Raw genomic sequence first — 18635 nt, 5'->3', positions numbered from 1 at the left:
TCTTATGTAGAGAGGAAAGGCAATGATAGGATAGATGAGATATAAATAGACTATTTGTGTCTGCCCTGAATTTATAGTAGCCAGTGACAAATGTGGATTTTGCATTGACTTTTCCTGCAAACTCTGCCGCTGATTAGCTTCTCCAGTCTTTATATTCAGTTGACCTATCCAACTCAGCTTTTTGACTTCTAATCTGGCAGTTTTCCCAACCATGTGTTTAATCATATGACTCTGTATATTGGCTAAATTAGTTTCAATTCTGTGTGCTACCTCTTCAGCTGGTGTAAATTGGAACAATTCCATTGAAGTCAGTCAAATAATTATTCCAATTAGCATGCGTCGAATATCTGATGCTTAAAAAAAATATCCTTCCACCTACACAAATTATTAGATCATCCTAAGAGAGTTGGGTTGTTTCATTTTTTTTAACATTATATTTCAAAACAATGTTTGCCATTCTATGATCCTGAGTGTGTCCCCCTCCCTCACTTCTCTTCATACTTCTATACCTCTATAGCTCTGGGTGACAAGGGTATAACTTGGTTAGTTGTTCAAAAGAAGCAAATATCAGTTCATTCTATTGACTCACTGTTTTTTCTTGGAGATCATTAAGTATACAAGTGAAGCAAACTATCCCACACTGGGAACATCCAGATTCAGGTAGGTAGCCATGTTGGTCTGATGCAGTCAAAATAAAATAATAATAATTGTCCAGTAGCACCTTAGAGACCAACTAAGTTTGTTCTGGGTATAAGCTTTTATGTGAAGAAGTATGCATGCACACGAAAGCTTATACAGTGGTACCTCGGGTTAAGTACTTAATTCGTTCCGGAGGTCCGTTCTTAACCTGAAACTGTTATTAACCTGAAGCATCACTTTAGCTTATGGGGCCTCCCGCTGCTGCCGCACCACCAGAGCACGATTTCTGTTCTCATCCTGAAGCAAAGTTCTTAACCTGAGGTAATATTTCGGGGTTAGTATAGTCTGTAACCTGAAGCATATGTAACCTAAACCATATGTAACCCGAGGTACCACTGTACCCTGAACAAACTCAGTTGGTCTCTAAGGTGCTACTAGACAATTATTTTATTTATGGGAACAGCCAGTCACATTTCAAGGAAGCATGCCTGAGCTGAGTGTCAGCTATAAGCATAGCCAAAACCTTGAGCATGGAAAATTTGAACTGAGCATACAACTGCGGTTACCTAAAATTGTTTTTGTATTAGATGAAGAGATTTGGCATTTCAACGGAACCTCTCATCACACCCAAAGGCTTCTTTGCCCCAGAAAATCTAAATGTGACTGCTCTCTTCAAACACTTCAGTTCATGTTTCTCTCACACCTGATACTTTTATTCCATGGTGAACCCATCTCCACTGTACTCTAAGGATGTGGTTGGCAGGGCATGTCATTAGAAATGGAGATCTTGCTCAGGCACCCACTTCACAAAGGGCAAAGTTTCACATGAACCAATGCTTTTGCGAGTACAGTGGTACCTTGGTTCTCAAACTTAATCCATTCCGGAAGTCTGTTCCAAAACCAAAGCGCTCCAAAACCAAAGCATGCTTTCCCACAGAAAGTAATGCAAAATGGATTAATCCATTCCAGACTTTTAATAACAACCCCCCAAACAGCAATGTAACATGAATTTTACTATCTGACGAGACCATTGATCCATAAAATGAAAGCAATAAACAATGCTCTGCAGTCACACAATCGATCTGGAGCTGAACTGGGTTCCACACAGTCACACACACACACACAAAGAGCCACAAAAACGCAAAATAAATAGCAAAAAGCGACAAACCTCAGCGTAACACTTCAAACAGAAATGTGGCACTCAAAACAGAAGTGTGGCTCTCAAATCGGAAGCGTAACACTCAAAACGGAGCACGTTCGAAAAAAGTTTGCAACCTGGAACACTTACTTCCGGGTTTGCAGTGTTTATGTTCCAAGTTGTTTGAGAACCAAGGCGTTTGAGGACCAAGGTACCACTGTACAGTATAGGCCCATTAACCTCAGTTAACATTAAAAGGTGTATATATGGGATTCACTGGGGGTTTTTTCCAGCTGGAACTCACCAGACTGCAGTTCCAGCACCTCTCAGGAGGGTGCCATTGCCAGTGTGAGAGCATGAGGGTGAGTTCAGGGTGAGTTCCAGCACCTCTTTTTCTAGAAAAAAACAGCATTGATGGTAGTGGTTTGCACAAAATTTGGAAGCTTGCCCCGGCACCTTGCTGCATGTAGAGCATGCAAACTGGAGCTGTGTGCAAATCTCCCACAATCTAAAAAGGCTTTTCAGTATCCATAACTTTAAAAGAACTATTTTCCCTCACACAAATTTCCCTAACTCATATATCATACTACCATTCTCCCAGCCTCAATCCCAATTGGTCCAAATATTTTAAAAGAAATTTTATTCCCTTTTTGCATAACTTGATTTCTTTTAATATAGTATTTAAAGAGTCTAATATTTGGTGTCCAGGATGTTAAACAAACCTGTGGATATTTGACTAGACCTGGAATTCACCTGAGCTCAGAGTAGAGTCGTGCCTTGGATCCTGAATGCCTCTGTATTCGGACGTTTGGGCTTCCAAACGCCGCAAATCCGGACCTGAGTGTTCCGGTTTGCAAACGTTCTTTGGAATCCAAATATCCAACAGGGCTTCCATGGCTTCCGATTGGCTGCAGGAGCTTTGTATTTGTGTCAGTTGATAGCACTGAGCTAAGACAGTCTTGTTTCTCTAAGTCAGGCATAGGCAAACTCGGGCCTCCAAAGGTTTTGGGACTACAACTCCCATGATCCCTAGCTAACAGGACCAGCAGTCAGGTATGATGGGAATTGTAGTCCCAAAACATCTGGAGGGCCAAGTTTGCCTATGCCTGCTCTAAGCCATTGAAAGGACTATGCAGGCAGTGGCTGTGTGGCTCAAGAAATGTGTAATATCCACCTTCTTAGTGTATCTAGTAGGAGTGTGCATTGGTCCTGAATGTACTCTGAATACAAATGTAAATTGTGCTTTGGGGGACTTTTTCTGAAAACATTTTTTCTTTATTTTTTATAACATTTATATACCACTTGATTGTAACCCCCCCCCCCAAAAAAAAAACCCCTCAAAATAGTTTACTAAGAACATGATCACATCATTAACAAGGAGGTGGGTTCAAATTGGATCAGTTAAAACTGAAACTCTGATTTGCCCACCATGACATTAAAAAGGAATCTTAAAAAGGCTACTTTCCCCTCCTTACCCAAAAGTGCATGAAATTTGCAGGTAAACCTGCTCCTCCATAGTGGACAGAGCCTGTCAAATTGAAGGCAGATCTATTAGGAGATTTCATTCATTTATGTGAAAAGGAGGGAAAGTAGCTGTTGTTTTGCTCCTATGTTATAGTCAAAGAAGTTTTGGTTTTAACTGACCCAGTTTGGAGCAAATGATGAATCAAAATGGCAACAGAGCAGATTCAAAACAAGACTGAGCTGCTTCCAAATGCTACAGATGCAAGGTGAATCTTGTGACTGCTTGCACACCCCAATATTTGGGGAATGCCCAGGCTCATCTGTTTGTGCTGGCAAGAGTGAGGGTTGAAGGAACAGAGAGAGCATTGTAGGCTAAATCATACTCTAAGTTTCTAGACAACTTCAGTGATGATCCCTGTACAGAACTGGCACTTTTTCCTAGATGGAAATATTGCCATACTGTTGAATAATGAATTCTGCATCACATTACTGCTGCTGCTGTTGCTGCCATCTTCAGCAATATGTTGTCTACAGAAGGGTACTTTCGCAACTCTTTTTATACTGATTTCTGTTTATTATTAGCTCTTCTTTTCTGGACAGTTGACATGCATGTTTTTGAATGAGGGGAAATGGCAACAGAATGGTTGCACGCCTGGAATACTTCACTAGTAAGTGGAACTTTTATGAAGTCCAGTATGTTGAAAGATACACTGATTTTACAGCATGGTGAATTTATTTTTTAACAAGGGGGGGCTTTGGGGTGGCAAGCAAACTCTACTTCCCAAAGAACAATTTGGAGCATGCTTTAAGGTCTCAATTGTTATTTTGCAACTGAATCTATACTTGCCACACACCTGATGGGGGGGCACTAGGGGGCGCATCGGAAGATGGCTGACAATAACATCTCTCTGACCCACACGAGGTAATTTGGAGGCTATGATGGGGGTAATTAGCTTCCCTAACCCCCCCCCAGGATGGTGGGGGGGATGGCCCTTGCCTGCTGTGCCCTATACCACCCCCGAATTTGTGGGGATGGGGGTACTAGGCACAAAGCCCTACTGTGGGATTTCGGCACTCCTGGACGCCGTCCCTGATTTGCGCCACTAGCTGCAAGAACTTCAAAAGAAACAATTTGGATGAGGCGAATGCACATATTTCAAGGAAGAAGGGGGAGTAAAGACTGCTAACAGAAGAGATCTCTGATAAAACAAGACAAGAATAAAACATGAGAAGATACGCCAAGACACGGTACGGCAAATGACTGATGGGGGAGGGAAAAAAAACTTTCCTTTCTTTTCTTATGTGATTAAACAAGAATCCCCTCCCCTTATGAGTCAGAAATGTCATTTTAAGGACTTAAGCTGTGGATTTAAGGCTGTGTGGAGATAAACTTTCGAACCAAAGCATGTTTTAAGAAGAGCGTGGAATGTATAAGAGCTTTGGAATGACGCAGTTAAAAATGCTGTCGCCATATTGGGAAGTTCTGTCGGAGGTCTTGAGTCTGGGAGGAGAAAGAGAGAAACAAAGCTGTTTATATATTGTGGATTAAACTCCTCAGTGGGACTTAAGAGCGACAGTTTTGCAAGATTATGATGGAAAGAGCGATGTTATCTATGAAGGAGATGATATATGGAAACCATCTTGATTTGAGGATTGGAAGAACGGAAAATTTACACAGGATTATTATTACTATTGGTGTTTATCGGCTTAAGGAGACTATCAGAAGAGATCATAAAGAAAAAAGAGAAAATATATTAACAAGATGTGATGTGAAAACAGCAAGATAAGATGGGATAGAATTATGAACTCTGTTTGGACTGATTTGGACTGATTTGGACATTAACGCAGCAGCAAGAAGATGATCAGAATTCCCCTTCGGATCTTGAAATATGGGTTTCAACAAAATTCAAAATTTGGCTTTGTAATTCGGAATTTATGTGATGTAATTTAATTTGATGTGATTGGCCAGTTAATAAAAATTATTTTTAAAATATATATATATACTTGCCACACACCTGATGTTATATATGATGTCAGGTGGGGAAGGGCAAGTAGGTGGCCATCGTTGGTGGCCAAACTGCAAGCATAGAAACCCCTCACTGCTTTACAGGGAAGGATTCCCTTATGAGTTCCATCAAGGCAAGGACTTCCACTTCTACAACTAAGTTTCCTCCGTTGCCATGCCAGTGTGTATATAGTGTTTAAAGATCTTTCTCTAACACAATATGATTTTTAAAAACCAAATCTTTGATAAAAGCTGTGCTTTGGCATGCTTCTAAGATGTGCTTGGTGTTTGATTATCATATTGTATGGATCCATGGAGGCGCAGGTTAATTCTGTGTCCACTTGGTACGCAGGCTGAGACTCTACCTGCCCACAGACAGTCTCACCAGAGTTATCTCCCGCTTGGACTACTGCAATGCGCTCTACGTGGGGCTACCTTTCAAGGTGACTCGGGAACTGCAATTCACCCAGAATGCGGCAGATAGACTGGTGACTGGGAGTGGCCGCCAGGACCACATAACACCGGTCCCGAGAGATCAGCATTGGCTCCCAATACATTTCCAATTCGAAGTGTTGGTGCTGACCTTTAAAGCCCTAAACAGCCTCGGTCCAGTATACCTGAAGGAGCGTCTCCACCCCCATCATTCTGCCCAGACACTGAGACACAGTGCCGAGGGCCTTCTGGTAGTTCCCTCATTGCAAGAAGTGAGGTTATAGGGAACCAGACAGAGGGCCTTCCTGGTAGTGGCGCCCGCCCTGTGGAACGCCCTCCCGTCAGATGTGAAGGAAATAAGCAGCTATCTTGCCTTTAAAAGACATCTGGAGGCAGCCCTCTTTAGGGAAGTTTTTAATATTTAATGCTGTATTGTTTTTAACACTCAGTTGGAAGCCGCCCAGAATTATTATTATTATAATACAATTCTGTGATAATATTAGTCAGGGCATGTGGGACAGGGGTGTCCAAGGCTAAAAGCTACAATGGGAAGTAACTTGCCTATAAGACGAACTGGATAGGACTTAGCTGAGTAAATGCTTCAGTGATTCCTGGATTCATAGGAGAGTGCAAAAGGAGCCAGGTCTTGCTAAGACTTTGAACGCAACCGTCGAGCATTACCTTCTCCGTGCATTTCAGAAATGACTTGGGGAATCCGTGTTAATCAGCTTAATGCCACCGTAAAAGTTTTGGAGCATCCCTGCTGTAAAATTGCCAGGTGTTGTCGATTTTCTTTTTTAAAAAATCAGCCACCGCAAATGCAACATTTACCTGAGAAGGGGAAACAGTATGCGTGAGCAGCTTCAGAAAACTGAAAAGCATGCACTCTGTTGTTTTCAAGTGCAAGAAACTATTCATGAAGTTGACCAAGAGCTTTGGTTCCAAGGCAGTTATGTGTCTGCTCCGACTTCCAGTAGCAGAGCATCTCCTTGGCATGTAAAATATCACAGGTTTAATGAGTGCCATTTCCAGGCAGGGCTGCAAGAAATCCTGTATGAAACCCTGAAAAGCAGCTCTCAATGCATGCAGACAGTATTGAGCTATATGGATCAATGGCTGCCTTATATTCAGTATAAGGCAGTTTTCCTATGTTCCTCTACCAGACAAAACATATATGAAAAATCTCATCTTGGAAATGCAGAGGAACATGGAGATGGTCCAGTCAGTGATAGTTCAGAATAGAACACTTCTGGTATTATACATGAAAGAGCCCACAGGTGAGATCTATTTGGATGCCATCATTAGTTCCTTTTAGAGTTGGCACAGCTTTTCTCACCTTTTGAACATTTTCTTGAGTGTTGAAAAATGGTTCCTTTGTTCCCTGCATTGTGAACATATTGGCAATGTTTAGATAATTATCTCCTCTGTCTCATTTTTATTCATTACCATTGCTGTCCTCAGCTTGACTTGTCCCCATCACCATTTAATTGGATTGATTGTAGCTAGCAACTCAACTTGATGCCACAAGGCTGCATCTAATGTGAAGATGTCAGAGATGCCTAGAAACAAAATCATGTAGGCCATTACAGTCAATAGGATTAGAGAGGGATATGAGGTAAATGAGTCTAGTGAGAGTGGAGAAAACCCCAATTCCAGTCCACCTTGGTAAAGGTAAAGGACCCCTGGACGGTAAAGTTCAGTCAAACTTGACTATGGGGTATGTTGAGGAAGCTGGCATTTTTCCGCATACAGTTTTCGAGGTCATGTGGCCAGCATAACTAAACTGCTTCGGATGCAACGGAACACTGTGACGGAAGCCAGAGCGCATTGAAACGCTGTTTACCTTCCTGCCTCAGCGGTACCTATTTATCTGCTTGCACTGGTGTGCTTTTGAACTGCTAGGTTGGCAGAAGCTGTGGCAGAGCAATGGGAGCTCACGCCGTCGCAGGGATTCGAACTGCCAACCTTCTGATTGGCAAGCCCAAGAGGTTCAGTGGTTTAGACCACAGCGCCACCTGCTCCCTGGGCATCCACCTTGACACCTAATTGACAGCAAGGCTAATTATATCGTCCAGAAACTCAAGCAATGGCTAATGGTGCCTAATATTGGTCTTGGGTTGGGGTTTTTTTTTTTTTTTGCATGTTCCTGTGGCATGCACATAGTTGCCATTTCACCAGTGAGCCTACCTCCACTTCACATGCATTTTCAATGTCATATCGCTGTGGTCCTCCTATTAAAAAATAGCACTTTGGGCAAGACAGTCTCCCACTTTGGGTGCTTGGTATTGTTTTTCAAGGAGATCAGACATGATGATGATGATTTAATTAATTCATTAATTAAATGGATTTCTAGCCTGATTTTTAGGTTGTATGTAAGGACTGTCATTGAAGGCTGGCTAACCCTCTGGAAGCTATCTTCCAATGTATGTGTCTGACAAGTGCATGGCCAATGTGACTGATACATGTGGTCCTCTGTGAGTGCAACACACCCACTCACTCACCACATTCAGACCACAATGTCCCTACACATTCAGCCAGTTAGACACACACACAGAGAAAGAACTCTCCCGACCCTTCTATCCCACCACAGTGCTGTGAGAGGAGGAGATGTCCCTTTTGTCCCAGCACTGCGTTAAGGAGACCAAATGTTGTGGTTTTTCTTCCTGTTGTGTTGGCCTTTCCAACACTTCCAGTATTAAAAATAAAGAACAGTAAAAGATGACTATTCCACATGATCTTGTGGAAACCTTATAATAAATAAGATGTGGAATTAACACAATGGAAAGCAAGTCCTGCTGTCTAACAAAGGCACATGTGAGGCATTACCAAAGAGTAGGATGCATTGTCCGACTCTCCGTGAGCCCATGGACCAGAGCACGCCAGGCACTCCTGTCCTCCACTGCCTCCCGCAGCCTGGCCAAACTCATACTCCGCTCTTCCTCAGTAGCTTGTTGGACGCCTTCCGACCTGAGGGTCTCATCTTCCAGTGTTATAACCTTTATATGCCTGTTATCTTTGTCCATGGAGTTTTCTTGGCAGGGATACTGGAGTGGCTTGCCGGTTCCTGCTCCAGGTGGATCACGTTTGGTCAAAACCCTCCACTATGACCTGTCCATCTTGGGTGGCCCTGCACGGCGTAGCTCATAGCTTCTCTGAGTTATTCAAGCCCCTTCGCCACGGCAAGGCAGTGATCCATGAAGGGGGTCACAAAGAGTCGGACACGACTAAACAACAGGATGCATTGTACTCAGATTTTGTGAGCATGGCTTTTGTACACAATTTCTTGGGAAATGGATTAGCTGTGAAAATTGGTTTGAATGGCCAGTGACTCATTGTGTGGGTGGTCAGGTATTTCAGTTCTATCTTCTGGGTGCCCCTAAACCTTTTGGTTAGCAGAAGTAGGAGGTAAATGGCACTGAATAGAAGTCTCTATAATTGTTTTGTGGATTTCCATATATGCCTCCATAGCATCTGGTACCAGATTTTATCGGGAGCGATACTGACTGAATGGACGATTGGCCTACCTCACTATGGCCATTCTGATGTTCTCATTCTATAGTTGCCCCTCCTTCTCCCTACCATTTGCTTTTGACATGGGATCGATTTGCTCATTTGAAAGTCAGCTTTGCAGTTGAAGACCTAAAAGGCAAATTATGTTAACTATAGTTTTAAAATCTGGATGAAGCAAATCCACTTGTCATTATAGAAAATAGAAATCTCCCGAACTGCCCTAAAGTAACTCAGGCAGGAAGCATTCGCCAGCTTGCAAATTCTATTGATACATCCGCTTTACTACTTTCTATCCATCTGCCAAACCCACCTGCTTTTCAGATGGGTTATTTGCAATCTCTGTTAATGAGAAGCTACCATCTAATTCTTCCCTCCCCGCGCAACTTTTCCTGGGATTTTATTTTGTTACTAAAAAAGAAGAAATGTTATGATGTATATTAGTAAGTCATGCTGTGTTAGTCTGAATTACACAGCAAGCAAAATGCTGTATAAACTAATGTGCCAAAGAGTGTATTTCCATATATCTGCTATGGGTTGAAATGGGAAACATTTCGTCCAATGCGAGAAGCCAAATTAAATAAGTTCCTGCTAAAACATAATCAAATCTATTTTTATTAGGCACCTCAAACACAAGTAAAGTAAGTTGCATTGTGAGGAGATGTGAGAGCCTTGCCATGCTTAGGCAACTGTGTGGCATTTTGGAAGAAGACTTTCTTGTGTTATCTGTAGTAAGAATGACACAAATAAAACTGAGGAGCTTCAGCTAAATTCCACGCAGGACATGGATCTGTGTAAAATGCAGCCTCCATTGATGCTTTACCCAGGTAGAGCTAGAAAGGTTTCCCAAACACAGATGGACTCCAAAGGACATCTTTTTCAAGGCAGCCAGTGCCCAAAAGCATGGTTCTAAAGAAATTCCACTTGCCTTCTACTGCGGGTGGCATTGTGGCATGCTGCTGTCCCATCAGTTTCACAAGTTGTGTCCCTGACTGAAGGCCTCTCCTGATGTCTGGGGCCTGGGGAATCTGCTAGATGCCTAATTTGGTCAATAGCATCTGGGTTGAAGGGTGAGCTCACTCATGGGCAAACCTGACCGATTCCCTCAAGGACTTCCTTCAGGTCCGCTCCTGGAATTTTTAAAGGGTGCCAACCATATAGACAACACCTCGAGATATTGTGGATCTTTCGCCAGCTCTCCCTGTATTTAAACTGTCATCTATCATGAGGTGAAATGGGATAGTGACCTTGCTATGGAACATTATTGGTTGCTGTATTTAGGGCCAGGGACAAATTTGTCCTTCAGTCTGTTTTTTTTTTTTGCCTCCCTCAAAGTAACTGTCACAACTTTGGTGGATAAGGCATTGGGTGAGGGACGCGGGTGGCGCTGTGGGTTAAACCACAGAGCCTAGGACTTGTTGACCAGAAGGTCAGCAGTTCGAATCCCCACGATGGGGTGAGCTCCCATTGCTCGGTCCCAGCTCCTGCCCACCTAGCAGTTCGAAAGCACATCAAAGTGCAAGTAGATAAATATGTACCGCTTCTGCGGGAAGGTAAACGGCGTTTCCGTGCGCTGCTCTGGTTCGCCAGAAGTGGCTTAGTCATGCTGGCCACATGACCCGGAAGATGTACGCCGGCTCCCTCGGCCAGTAAAGTGAGATGAGCGCGCAACCCCAGAGTCGGCCACAACTGGACCTAATGTCAAGGGTCCCTTTACCTTTACTAAAGTCTTGTAAGCCTTGGCCTGTCCCTTCAAGGGAATGGGGTATCCTATTAAAGGGATCCTTGAGGAGATGCTCCTATCTGGATGCCCAGTTGGGGCTAGGGCCATAACTCTCCTCTCAGGTGAACTTGGTTTGGAGTTCATACTTGGTGTATGTCAGGGATGTCCAACTAGTCAATCGCAATCGACTGTTCTATCCCTGGGTAGTTTTGGTCAATCACGGTCATTTGTGGGCTCCTTTCCCATTGCGGAGGCAAAAGAACATCCAGCCCCTCCCCTTTGCCCTGTCCTCCAATTGCACATGATGCTAGAACAGAAGATGGAGTTTTCACTGTGAGGTTGATTGTATCCCTAGCAATCTTTTGGTGAGCGACTTTTTCCCTTCCCCCTTTACGAAAGATCAGTATTCTTGTCTCCCCTCCCTAAAAAAAGCTTAACAACTTTGACCCACACCCCAGAAAAAAATGGGATAGATCACTGCCAGTTTTTTATTCTGTGAGTAGATCGCAGTCTCTTGGGAGTTGGACGTCCCTGGTTGTATGTCATAGGCCTCCCTAACCATCAAATTCGACCCCATGGGGAATTGACCAGCAGGTGGGCTGGTTGATACGGGTTAGGCCCAGCACCTAAGCCAAAGCCACTTACGTCTGTAATCAATAAAGTTGTTGCCTAATTTGCACCCAAACTAGTTTGTAATGTGTGGTCATTTCATTCATGTTGTGGGGAGGTGGGTCAAAGTGACTGGATATTCAATGGACAACTTCACTGGACTATTACACATTCACATCATTAACACTGCACATTATTTGAAATAGTCCCCCTTCCAAATTACCTGAGAGTTGTCCATTTCTTAAGAACCATGGTTTTGAGCAATGCCTACCTTGGAAAATATATCCTTTGTAGTCCATGTGTATTTTGGAGACCTTGTTACTGAGCAATGCAATGCAAAAGCAAAGAAACAAAGGAGTGCCATTTTACAGTTTCATTGAGAGCTCATTACAAATATGTACGGGTGACTTCACCTAATTACTGTTGTTTGAGTAAATCCACCAGTAAAATATGCAATAAATAATGAAAAAGAGGTCATTATTCATTGTCCCCAGACATTCTGTTTCTTTTTGTAGGAAAGCCAATGACAGATCCTGAGAATATTTTTGACATTACTTTTGATTCATGCTTGGCACAATCTTTTTTTCTTTTTTTAACAATCCCTCTTTTGAACTGCGAGCATTAAAGAGCAACACTTAGCAACTAAAGAATAATACGGTACATATATTTTTAAATGGGTGTAAAAGTTTCTTTTAGACTACGGTCCTCTCATTCCTTACATGGTGGTCCATTGAACACAGTGGATTTACTTCTAGGTAAACATGAATAGGATTAATCTGATTAATTTCTTAAATCTGCATAAAAAGTTGTATTTCAACAGAATGCATATTTAGATGCATATATTTTATCAAACTGCACATTTCTGAACTATGGTGTCCTGAAATATGCACTGTATTGCAAATTTCAGAGAAGTGCGACATCTGAAGGGAAATTATGCTCAAGTCCATGTATTAGCCTCAGAGGATTGAATGGGGTGAGTTTGCTTTAAAATGTGGATCAGACAAAATTATCCTGCATTCCTACTTATCTTTGAGCAAATATGCGTAGGGCCAGACGTTTTGTGCAAGGCACCGCTTGGTTCAGTTTAATTACCATGCTACTATTAGGAGTGGAAGAAAATGTACCAGTGGATTCTGTTTTCTTTTTTTAAAAAAAAAAGTTTTCAAAATGAAATCTCATACAGCTGGGGTGTGTGTTTCTGTATAAATGGGGGATTCCGAAGAAAGAGAGGGAGCTTGGGCTTTGGGTTTGTTACAGGGACTTACTGTCACAGAAGGATGTATAGCAACCAGCAGGGCTTTTCCAGAACTTGCCGGAACTCAGTTCCGGCACCCTTCAGGTAGGTGCCATTGTCATTACAGTGGTACCTCGGGTTACAAATGCTTCCAGTTACAAACACTTCAGGTTATAGACTCCGCTAACCCGGTAGTAGTACCTTGGGTTGAGAACTTTACCTCAGGAGAACAGAAATCGTGCAGTGGCGGTGCAGTGGCAGCGCGAGGTGCCATTAGCTAAAGTGGTACCTCAGGTTAAGAATGGTTTCGGGTTAAGAACGGACCTCCGGAACGAATTAAGTTCGTAACCCGAGATACCAGTGTATAAGATAAAAAGGGAGAAATTCATGGTGAGTTCTGGAACTCCTCCCCCCTCCCCAGAAAAATAGCACTAGTAACAGGTTTTGTCGATACTGGACTGTTGCCTGGATTGTGATCTGAGGCAGATGGGTGGTTCAGAGTTAGTCCAAGCTTAGAAGCTGGGGACATCATTCAAAGTTTCACTGCGGGGCAAAGAGATTTCATTAGGCACTACAAGATTTACAGCAAGATCGAAAGACAAAGCTATCACACCCACACAAAGTCAATGAAGTCTAAGAGCATTTATCTCTCTCCCCACCTCTCTCATAATGAACAGAGATAGCCATCATGGTGCCCTCCAGACATTTTGGAGTACAATTCCCATTATCCCATGCTGGCTGGGACTGAAGGGTTCTTGTAGTCTGAAGCGTCTGGAGAGCACTCTGTTGGGGACCCAAAAACTAGAGGTAAGTTCCCTCTGAAGAATAATCACATGCACTTTAAAATATAGTAATGTGGTAGCTTTTCACCATGTTCCCCAAGAGATATCTTCCTCTTTTGCTCTTACCAAATCTTAATTGTATCCTGGGCCTGAGGAACTATTTTATATCTAAACTATGAAAATTAGAGCAGCAAATGAGGAGTCTTTTTAATTGAAACAACAACAACTTTTTATTTTTTTATTTTTTAAACTTTCTTTTTCTTCCAGGAGAATTGAAATATACTTTTAAACATTTTCTCTTCTTTCAGGGACATTATCTTTTAGCATAGGCCCAAAACAAACCTGGTAACTACAGTATTGTTTTATTGATTTTTTAAATATATATATAAAAGCTCTTTTATTTTAATAACTTGCTAAGGAAAACAAAAACAAAATAAACACTATAAAAGACAATATGAAAACCAGGCGGGAATTGGGAAAGTAGCTTGTTATCTAAAAAGTCATTTTGTCGTCCCCCCCCTTCTTTAATTTAAACTGCCTGTACAAAACATATATTAATTTTAAATTACCGATTTGAGATAGCATTAGTGGAACAGTTTTATTATATTTCTTTGTTATCCTTCTGACTTCAACTCTGGCTCAGAAATGCAATTAATTCTGCAACTTGCGCTCACTGGCGGGTGCCATTCAAGCTGCGGCTGCTTATGGGGTAGTTAAAAGGATAAAATCAAGTAGTCATTCTACTAATCCCTTTACAAGGAAACAGCTTTCTGCATAAAAAGTAGAACTTATGTGGTCATTAGCAGATGCTACATCAAGCAACCCAAAATATACACATTTAAATTCTTAAGCACAATCTATGAACACCACACAGATGGTTTCCAAGAAACTGTACCTAAATTGATTACGATAAAAATGATCTGCTGCAATTGTTTCTGTCAAAAGGGAGAACAGAATTTGTCCCAATGTGTCGCTCTGCCCACTCACGCAGAGAACCCAGCTGCTGGGACAGATGTTGCTCTAAGCACTTTATTTTAGGGTCATTAAAATGGTTACAGGGGTTAGTCATTCATTGTTTTATAAATTGTGCTTACTAGCTGAGCTCAACAGACGCTCGGCAAAAAGTTCCTTTGTAGCTGATCAGAAAAAAGTTGCGCTTCAGATCCCTGTCTCGCGCAAGCATGGTGTCTGCATGTGTACACGCGCATGTGTTTTAAAGTTGCCAGTGGTGATATGCACAAAATAAGGTCAAAAATGATGTACAGTGGTACCTCAGGTTACATACGCTTCAGGTTACATACGCTTCAGGCTACAGACTCCACTAACCCAGAAATAATGCTTCAGGTTAAGAACTTTGCTTCAGGATGAGAACAGAAATTGTGCTCTGGCGGCGCGGCAGCAGCAGGAGGCCCCATTAGCTAAAGTGGTGCTTCAGGTTAAGAACAGTTTCAGGTTAAGTACAGACCTCCAGAACGAATTAAGTACTTAACCTGAGGTACCACTGTACTTCTTTAATTGTTAAGCTTAGTTTATTTGAGGGTGGGGTTTTTTTGGGGGGGTAGGCACCCATCACACCCCAAAACTGATGAACCTCACTTCGTTAGGATGTATGTGGACCACAGTTAAAAGCTGCATTTCAAAGTCTTTGTCTTTTGGCTAGAAATATTATTCCTCTGTTCATTACCAGCCTATTTGAAGCACTCCTGAACAATCTGGTCTACAAGAGATTAGGAGGCAAAATGGTCGGGCAGCTGAGGCTTAAGATTGGTCGATTACAATAGAGCAAAATGGGTTCAGGTACCTCCATGCTCCCTTTGAAACAACCATGCGTTGGCAGGTTATGTTGTGTGCACCAGGCTTCCCTCAGAAATATTTGGCTAAAGTCTTTCATCGCTGGCAGGTTCTGTGCTTTTTCCCACAGCTTATCTAATTAAAAAATAGACTTTGCCTGGTGCACTTATTGTTGAATCGCTTAGTATGCCGATGAGAAGCGGAAGCGTAACAAGATGGAGGTTAGAGGATAAAGTGTTGGATCCAAACTAAGTTAGTGGAGTGAGATTTCAATGATGGGCAATGAATGTTAGAATGATGTTGGAATGAATTTATGTGACTCTAGCAGAAATGTAACAAAGATTTAAGAAAAATAGACTGTTAATTGGTGAAAGGAAGGAAAGTAAACTTATATTAGTATTAAGAAAAATTCTCAGGACAAAAATTTGAAAAGAGGGGAAGGATTTGCTGAAATGGATAATTGACTTAGAATACAAGAAAGGGAGGTGTGAGGAGGTCAGGGAAATAAGCTAATGAAAGGAAAGTAATGGGAAGATTTGTTGTATTGTTTCCTTTTCCTTTTCTTTTTCTTCTTGATTCTTCTTTTTGCTTACTGATTTTTCTTTTTTTCTTTTTATATTTTCTTTTTTCTTGTGTAAAAGGATATTTTTTTTATTTCTCTTTTTGTACTTCTAAAACTTTAATAAATATCTTATATATAAAAAAAAGAGATTTCAATGATGGGATTTCAGTGGAATGAAGTTCAGCCAACTATGTCTGCCCATTTGTGCCAGGCTGGGAGGCTTTTGATGGCCCTGCCAGCCTCAACCTATGGAGTGACACTGCTCTGCCAGGATGGAGCTCCCCAGTCTGTCTGAGGAATGTGTGGGAAGGTGGAAGTACCACCATTGGTGATAGCCCATGGGGAGACCCACAGGGGGATGTTCTGGGGGCTGGATTCTGAGCAGGTGCAGCTGCCATCACCGGACCATATTTGACTCAACCACTGCACATTCTCCAGGCTGGCAGAGCAATTTGCCTGCACCATCACCTTCAGCCCCAACCGGCATGAGCAACGGTGCTGTGAATGTGGTGGCAGTCCTTTCACTCTCCCATGCCCAACCATAGGCTGGAACATCTAGCCCATCTGGATCCAACCTATTCTTTTTAATAGCGCCAACCTGTGAAAAATCTACTTACAGAATCCTCAGAATTTTGGGATGCAATGCTGGAAAGTACTGCTTCAAGCAGAACCGTGTTTGAAGGATGCCCTGAAGTTTTATTTTATTTTATTTTTTAAAAATCCCTTAACAATTGTTGTCTGCATCTGGAACTCTCGAGAGACAATGAAGTTGATGCTGAAAAATCATTGCTTTGACAATGGTGATCTTTGCTTCTTCTAGTACACCGGCATTAGTTCGCCTTTCTTCCTGAGTGTAAAAAATTTTCGGAGACACCATTGATGGAATCTTTCAAGGAGTTGGAGATGGCATTTATAAATAAATAATAGAATAGAATTTCAGAGGAAAGGCTAACAGAATATGCTTCTCCCTCGCAGGTTAGTCTGTCTTCAGCCGATGGCTTCGTGAATATGAACCTTCACAAATGGGAACTGAAGTGGAAACTGGGCTTGGCACCTCTAAATACCACTGTCTGGAAGATGACAGCAGCCCCCGGCTGGTTGCCCAGGAAAGCATAAAGACAAGGGAAAGTTTCTTACAGCCCTTTTTTTATTTCAAACTTTACAGAGAGAGGTTGTAGAAACCAGCCTCTTGGATAATGGCGTTGTCCCAAGTGAATCTCCACCCCCCTTTTCTCCCACTTCCTTGTTCATCATCCTCATCAGCTCCTCTACGGGTGCTGCTACATGCCCTCTGTCTTTGAGCTCTTTGCTCTCCTACTTTTAAGGCCTGCCAGGTTCTGGGAGATGGAGGGTCTGGAATGCTTTCTAGTGACAACATGTCAGCCAGCTGCTGCTCCAGCTCTGCCTGTTCCTCCTCTCCCATTATTTCCCAACTTTTCCCTCATCTTCCTCTGAGCTATGACCTCTCGCAAACCACTGTTGTAAATTTATATTGTCTTCGTCTTCCTCCTCCCTGGAAGGGTCAGGGTGGGGAGGCACTGCTCCTCCTCTGCCCAGCGCCAGACATCCACTGGAATAAAACAAAAGCCAAAAGATTAACTGAGGTGTTTGGTGATAACTATTATCCAAATTTCGCTTTATCTTAGCAGACATAATAAATTCAGAAACATATTTGTTCTCTTCGAGAAAGCACTTTTATTTTCTTCTGTAACATCTGTGATTCATTATATATATATATATATATATATATATATATATATATATATATTCCTGATGATAAAGCAAGCTAGATTATTTTTTTTGATGCAGCACACAGCAGACGTAGCAAAACAAAGATGTTCACATATGCCACTCAAAGTTCTGTTATGCATACACTAGAATCTGTTCTTTTTGTACAAGCCCAGGCAGATTTCAACAGCCCCGTGCATAGCTCGTAACTGAAGCGCACAGAACCTCTGTAATTTTTAAATTCCAGCTCAACCTTTCAGACACCAGCTCTTTCAAAGAAAATCAAAGTACCGTATTTTTTTCGTGTATAACATGCCCCCGTGTATAAGACGCCCCCTATTTGGAGGGACTCCAAATTAAGAAAATGGGAGGAGATTGCCAATAGTTGTTAAGCTTTATTTGGGGGGGGGGAGGTTGCCCAGAGTTGTTGAGCACCCAATTGGCAGCAGCCCTTGCCACAGCAACAAATCACCTGCCCAATCACTGCTAACAATGTCTTGCTCACGGCCGCAGCCAATTGCCCGTTCCATCTGCACTATCCGTGTATAAGACGACCCCCAATTCGTAACATTTTAAAAATAAAAAAACCCCTCATCTTATACACGGAAAAACACGATATACTTCCTTTCAACTAGGACTCAGCAATCACATCAGTCCCCCGCAGCCCAGACTCACAATATTCTGCTTTGTTGTTATTCAAATCTCAGTGAAGAATAAGGTTGAAATGTCCCCCCAACTTCTACCTGCTAATTTCTGCCCAGTTTCAGTAGTGTATTTTATCTTCCTTATTCTCAGACTCCATTGCTCTCTGCTCACCTTGTTTCCCACACTTCCATGAGATTCACAATATGGTCCTGTTTATTCTTCCCCCATCTTTCCCCCTTCTTCTTCCCCTTTTGATAGCACTGCCTCCTTTATCTACCCCAGGGGTAGCCAACAAAATGCTCTCCAGATGTTGTTTGACTCCTGACTCAAATCAAGCCCATCCAGCATAGCCAATGGGCAGGGTGATGGAAACTGG

At 42.3% G+C, this 18635-nt stretch overlaps 1 protein-coding gene across 4 annotated transcripts in view; it reads left to right on the top strand.

Moving 5' to 3' along the window:
• Positions 1-3678: 3678 nt before the first annotated feature.
• Positions 3679-18635, top strand: part of LOC310840662 (uncharacterized protein) — a 143709-nt gene continuing 128752 nt past the window's right edge. For 3 of the 4 annotated variants that reach the window (XR_014561981.1, XM_083730948.1, XM_083730947.1), the window contains exon 1: positions 3716-3909. Coding sequence is in view for 2 of the 4 variants with exons in the window: in XM_083730948.1 (XP_083587074.1) it covers positions 3871-3909 (39 nt within the window). In the remaining 2 variants the exon portion in view is untranslated. Of the gene's footprint in view, positions 3910-18635 lie in introns of all 4 variants that reach the window. The other variant, XR_014561980.1, reaches the window with a different exon arrangement.

The sequence above is a fragment of the Podarcis gaigeae genome, assembly GCF_964106915.1.
Source record: "Podarcis gaigeae genome assembly, chromosome: 3".
Classification (NCBI taxonomy): domain Eukaryota; kingdom Metazoa; phylum Chordata; class Lepidosauria; order Squamata; family Lacertidae; genus Podarcis; species Podarcis gaigeae.
This window is presented reverse-complemented; position numbering and strand designations above follow the sequence as displayed.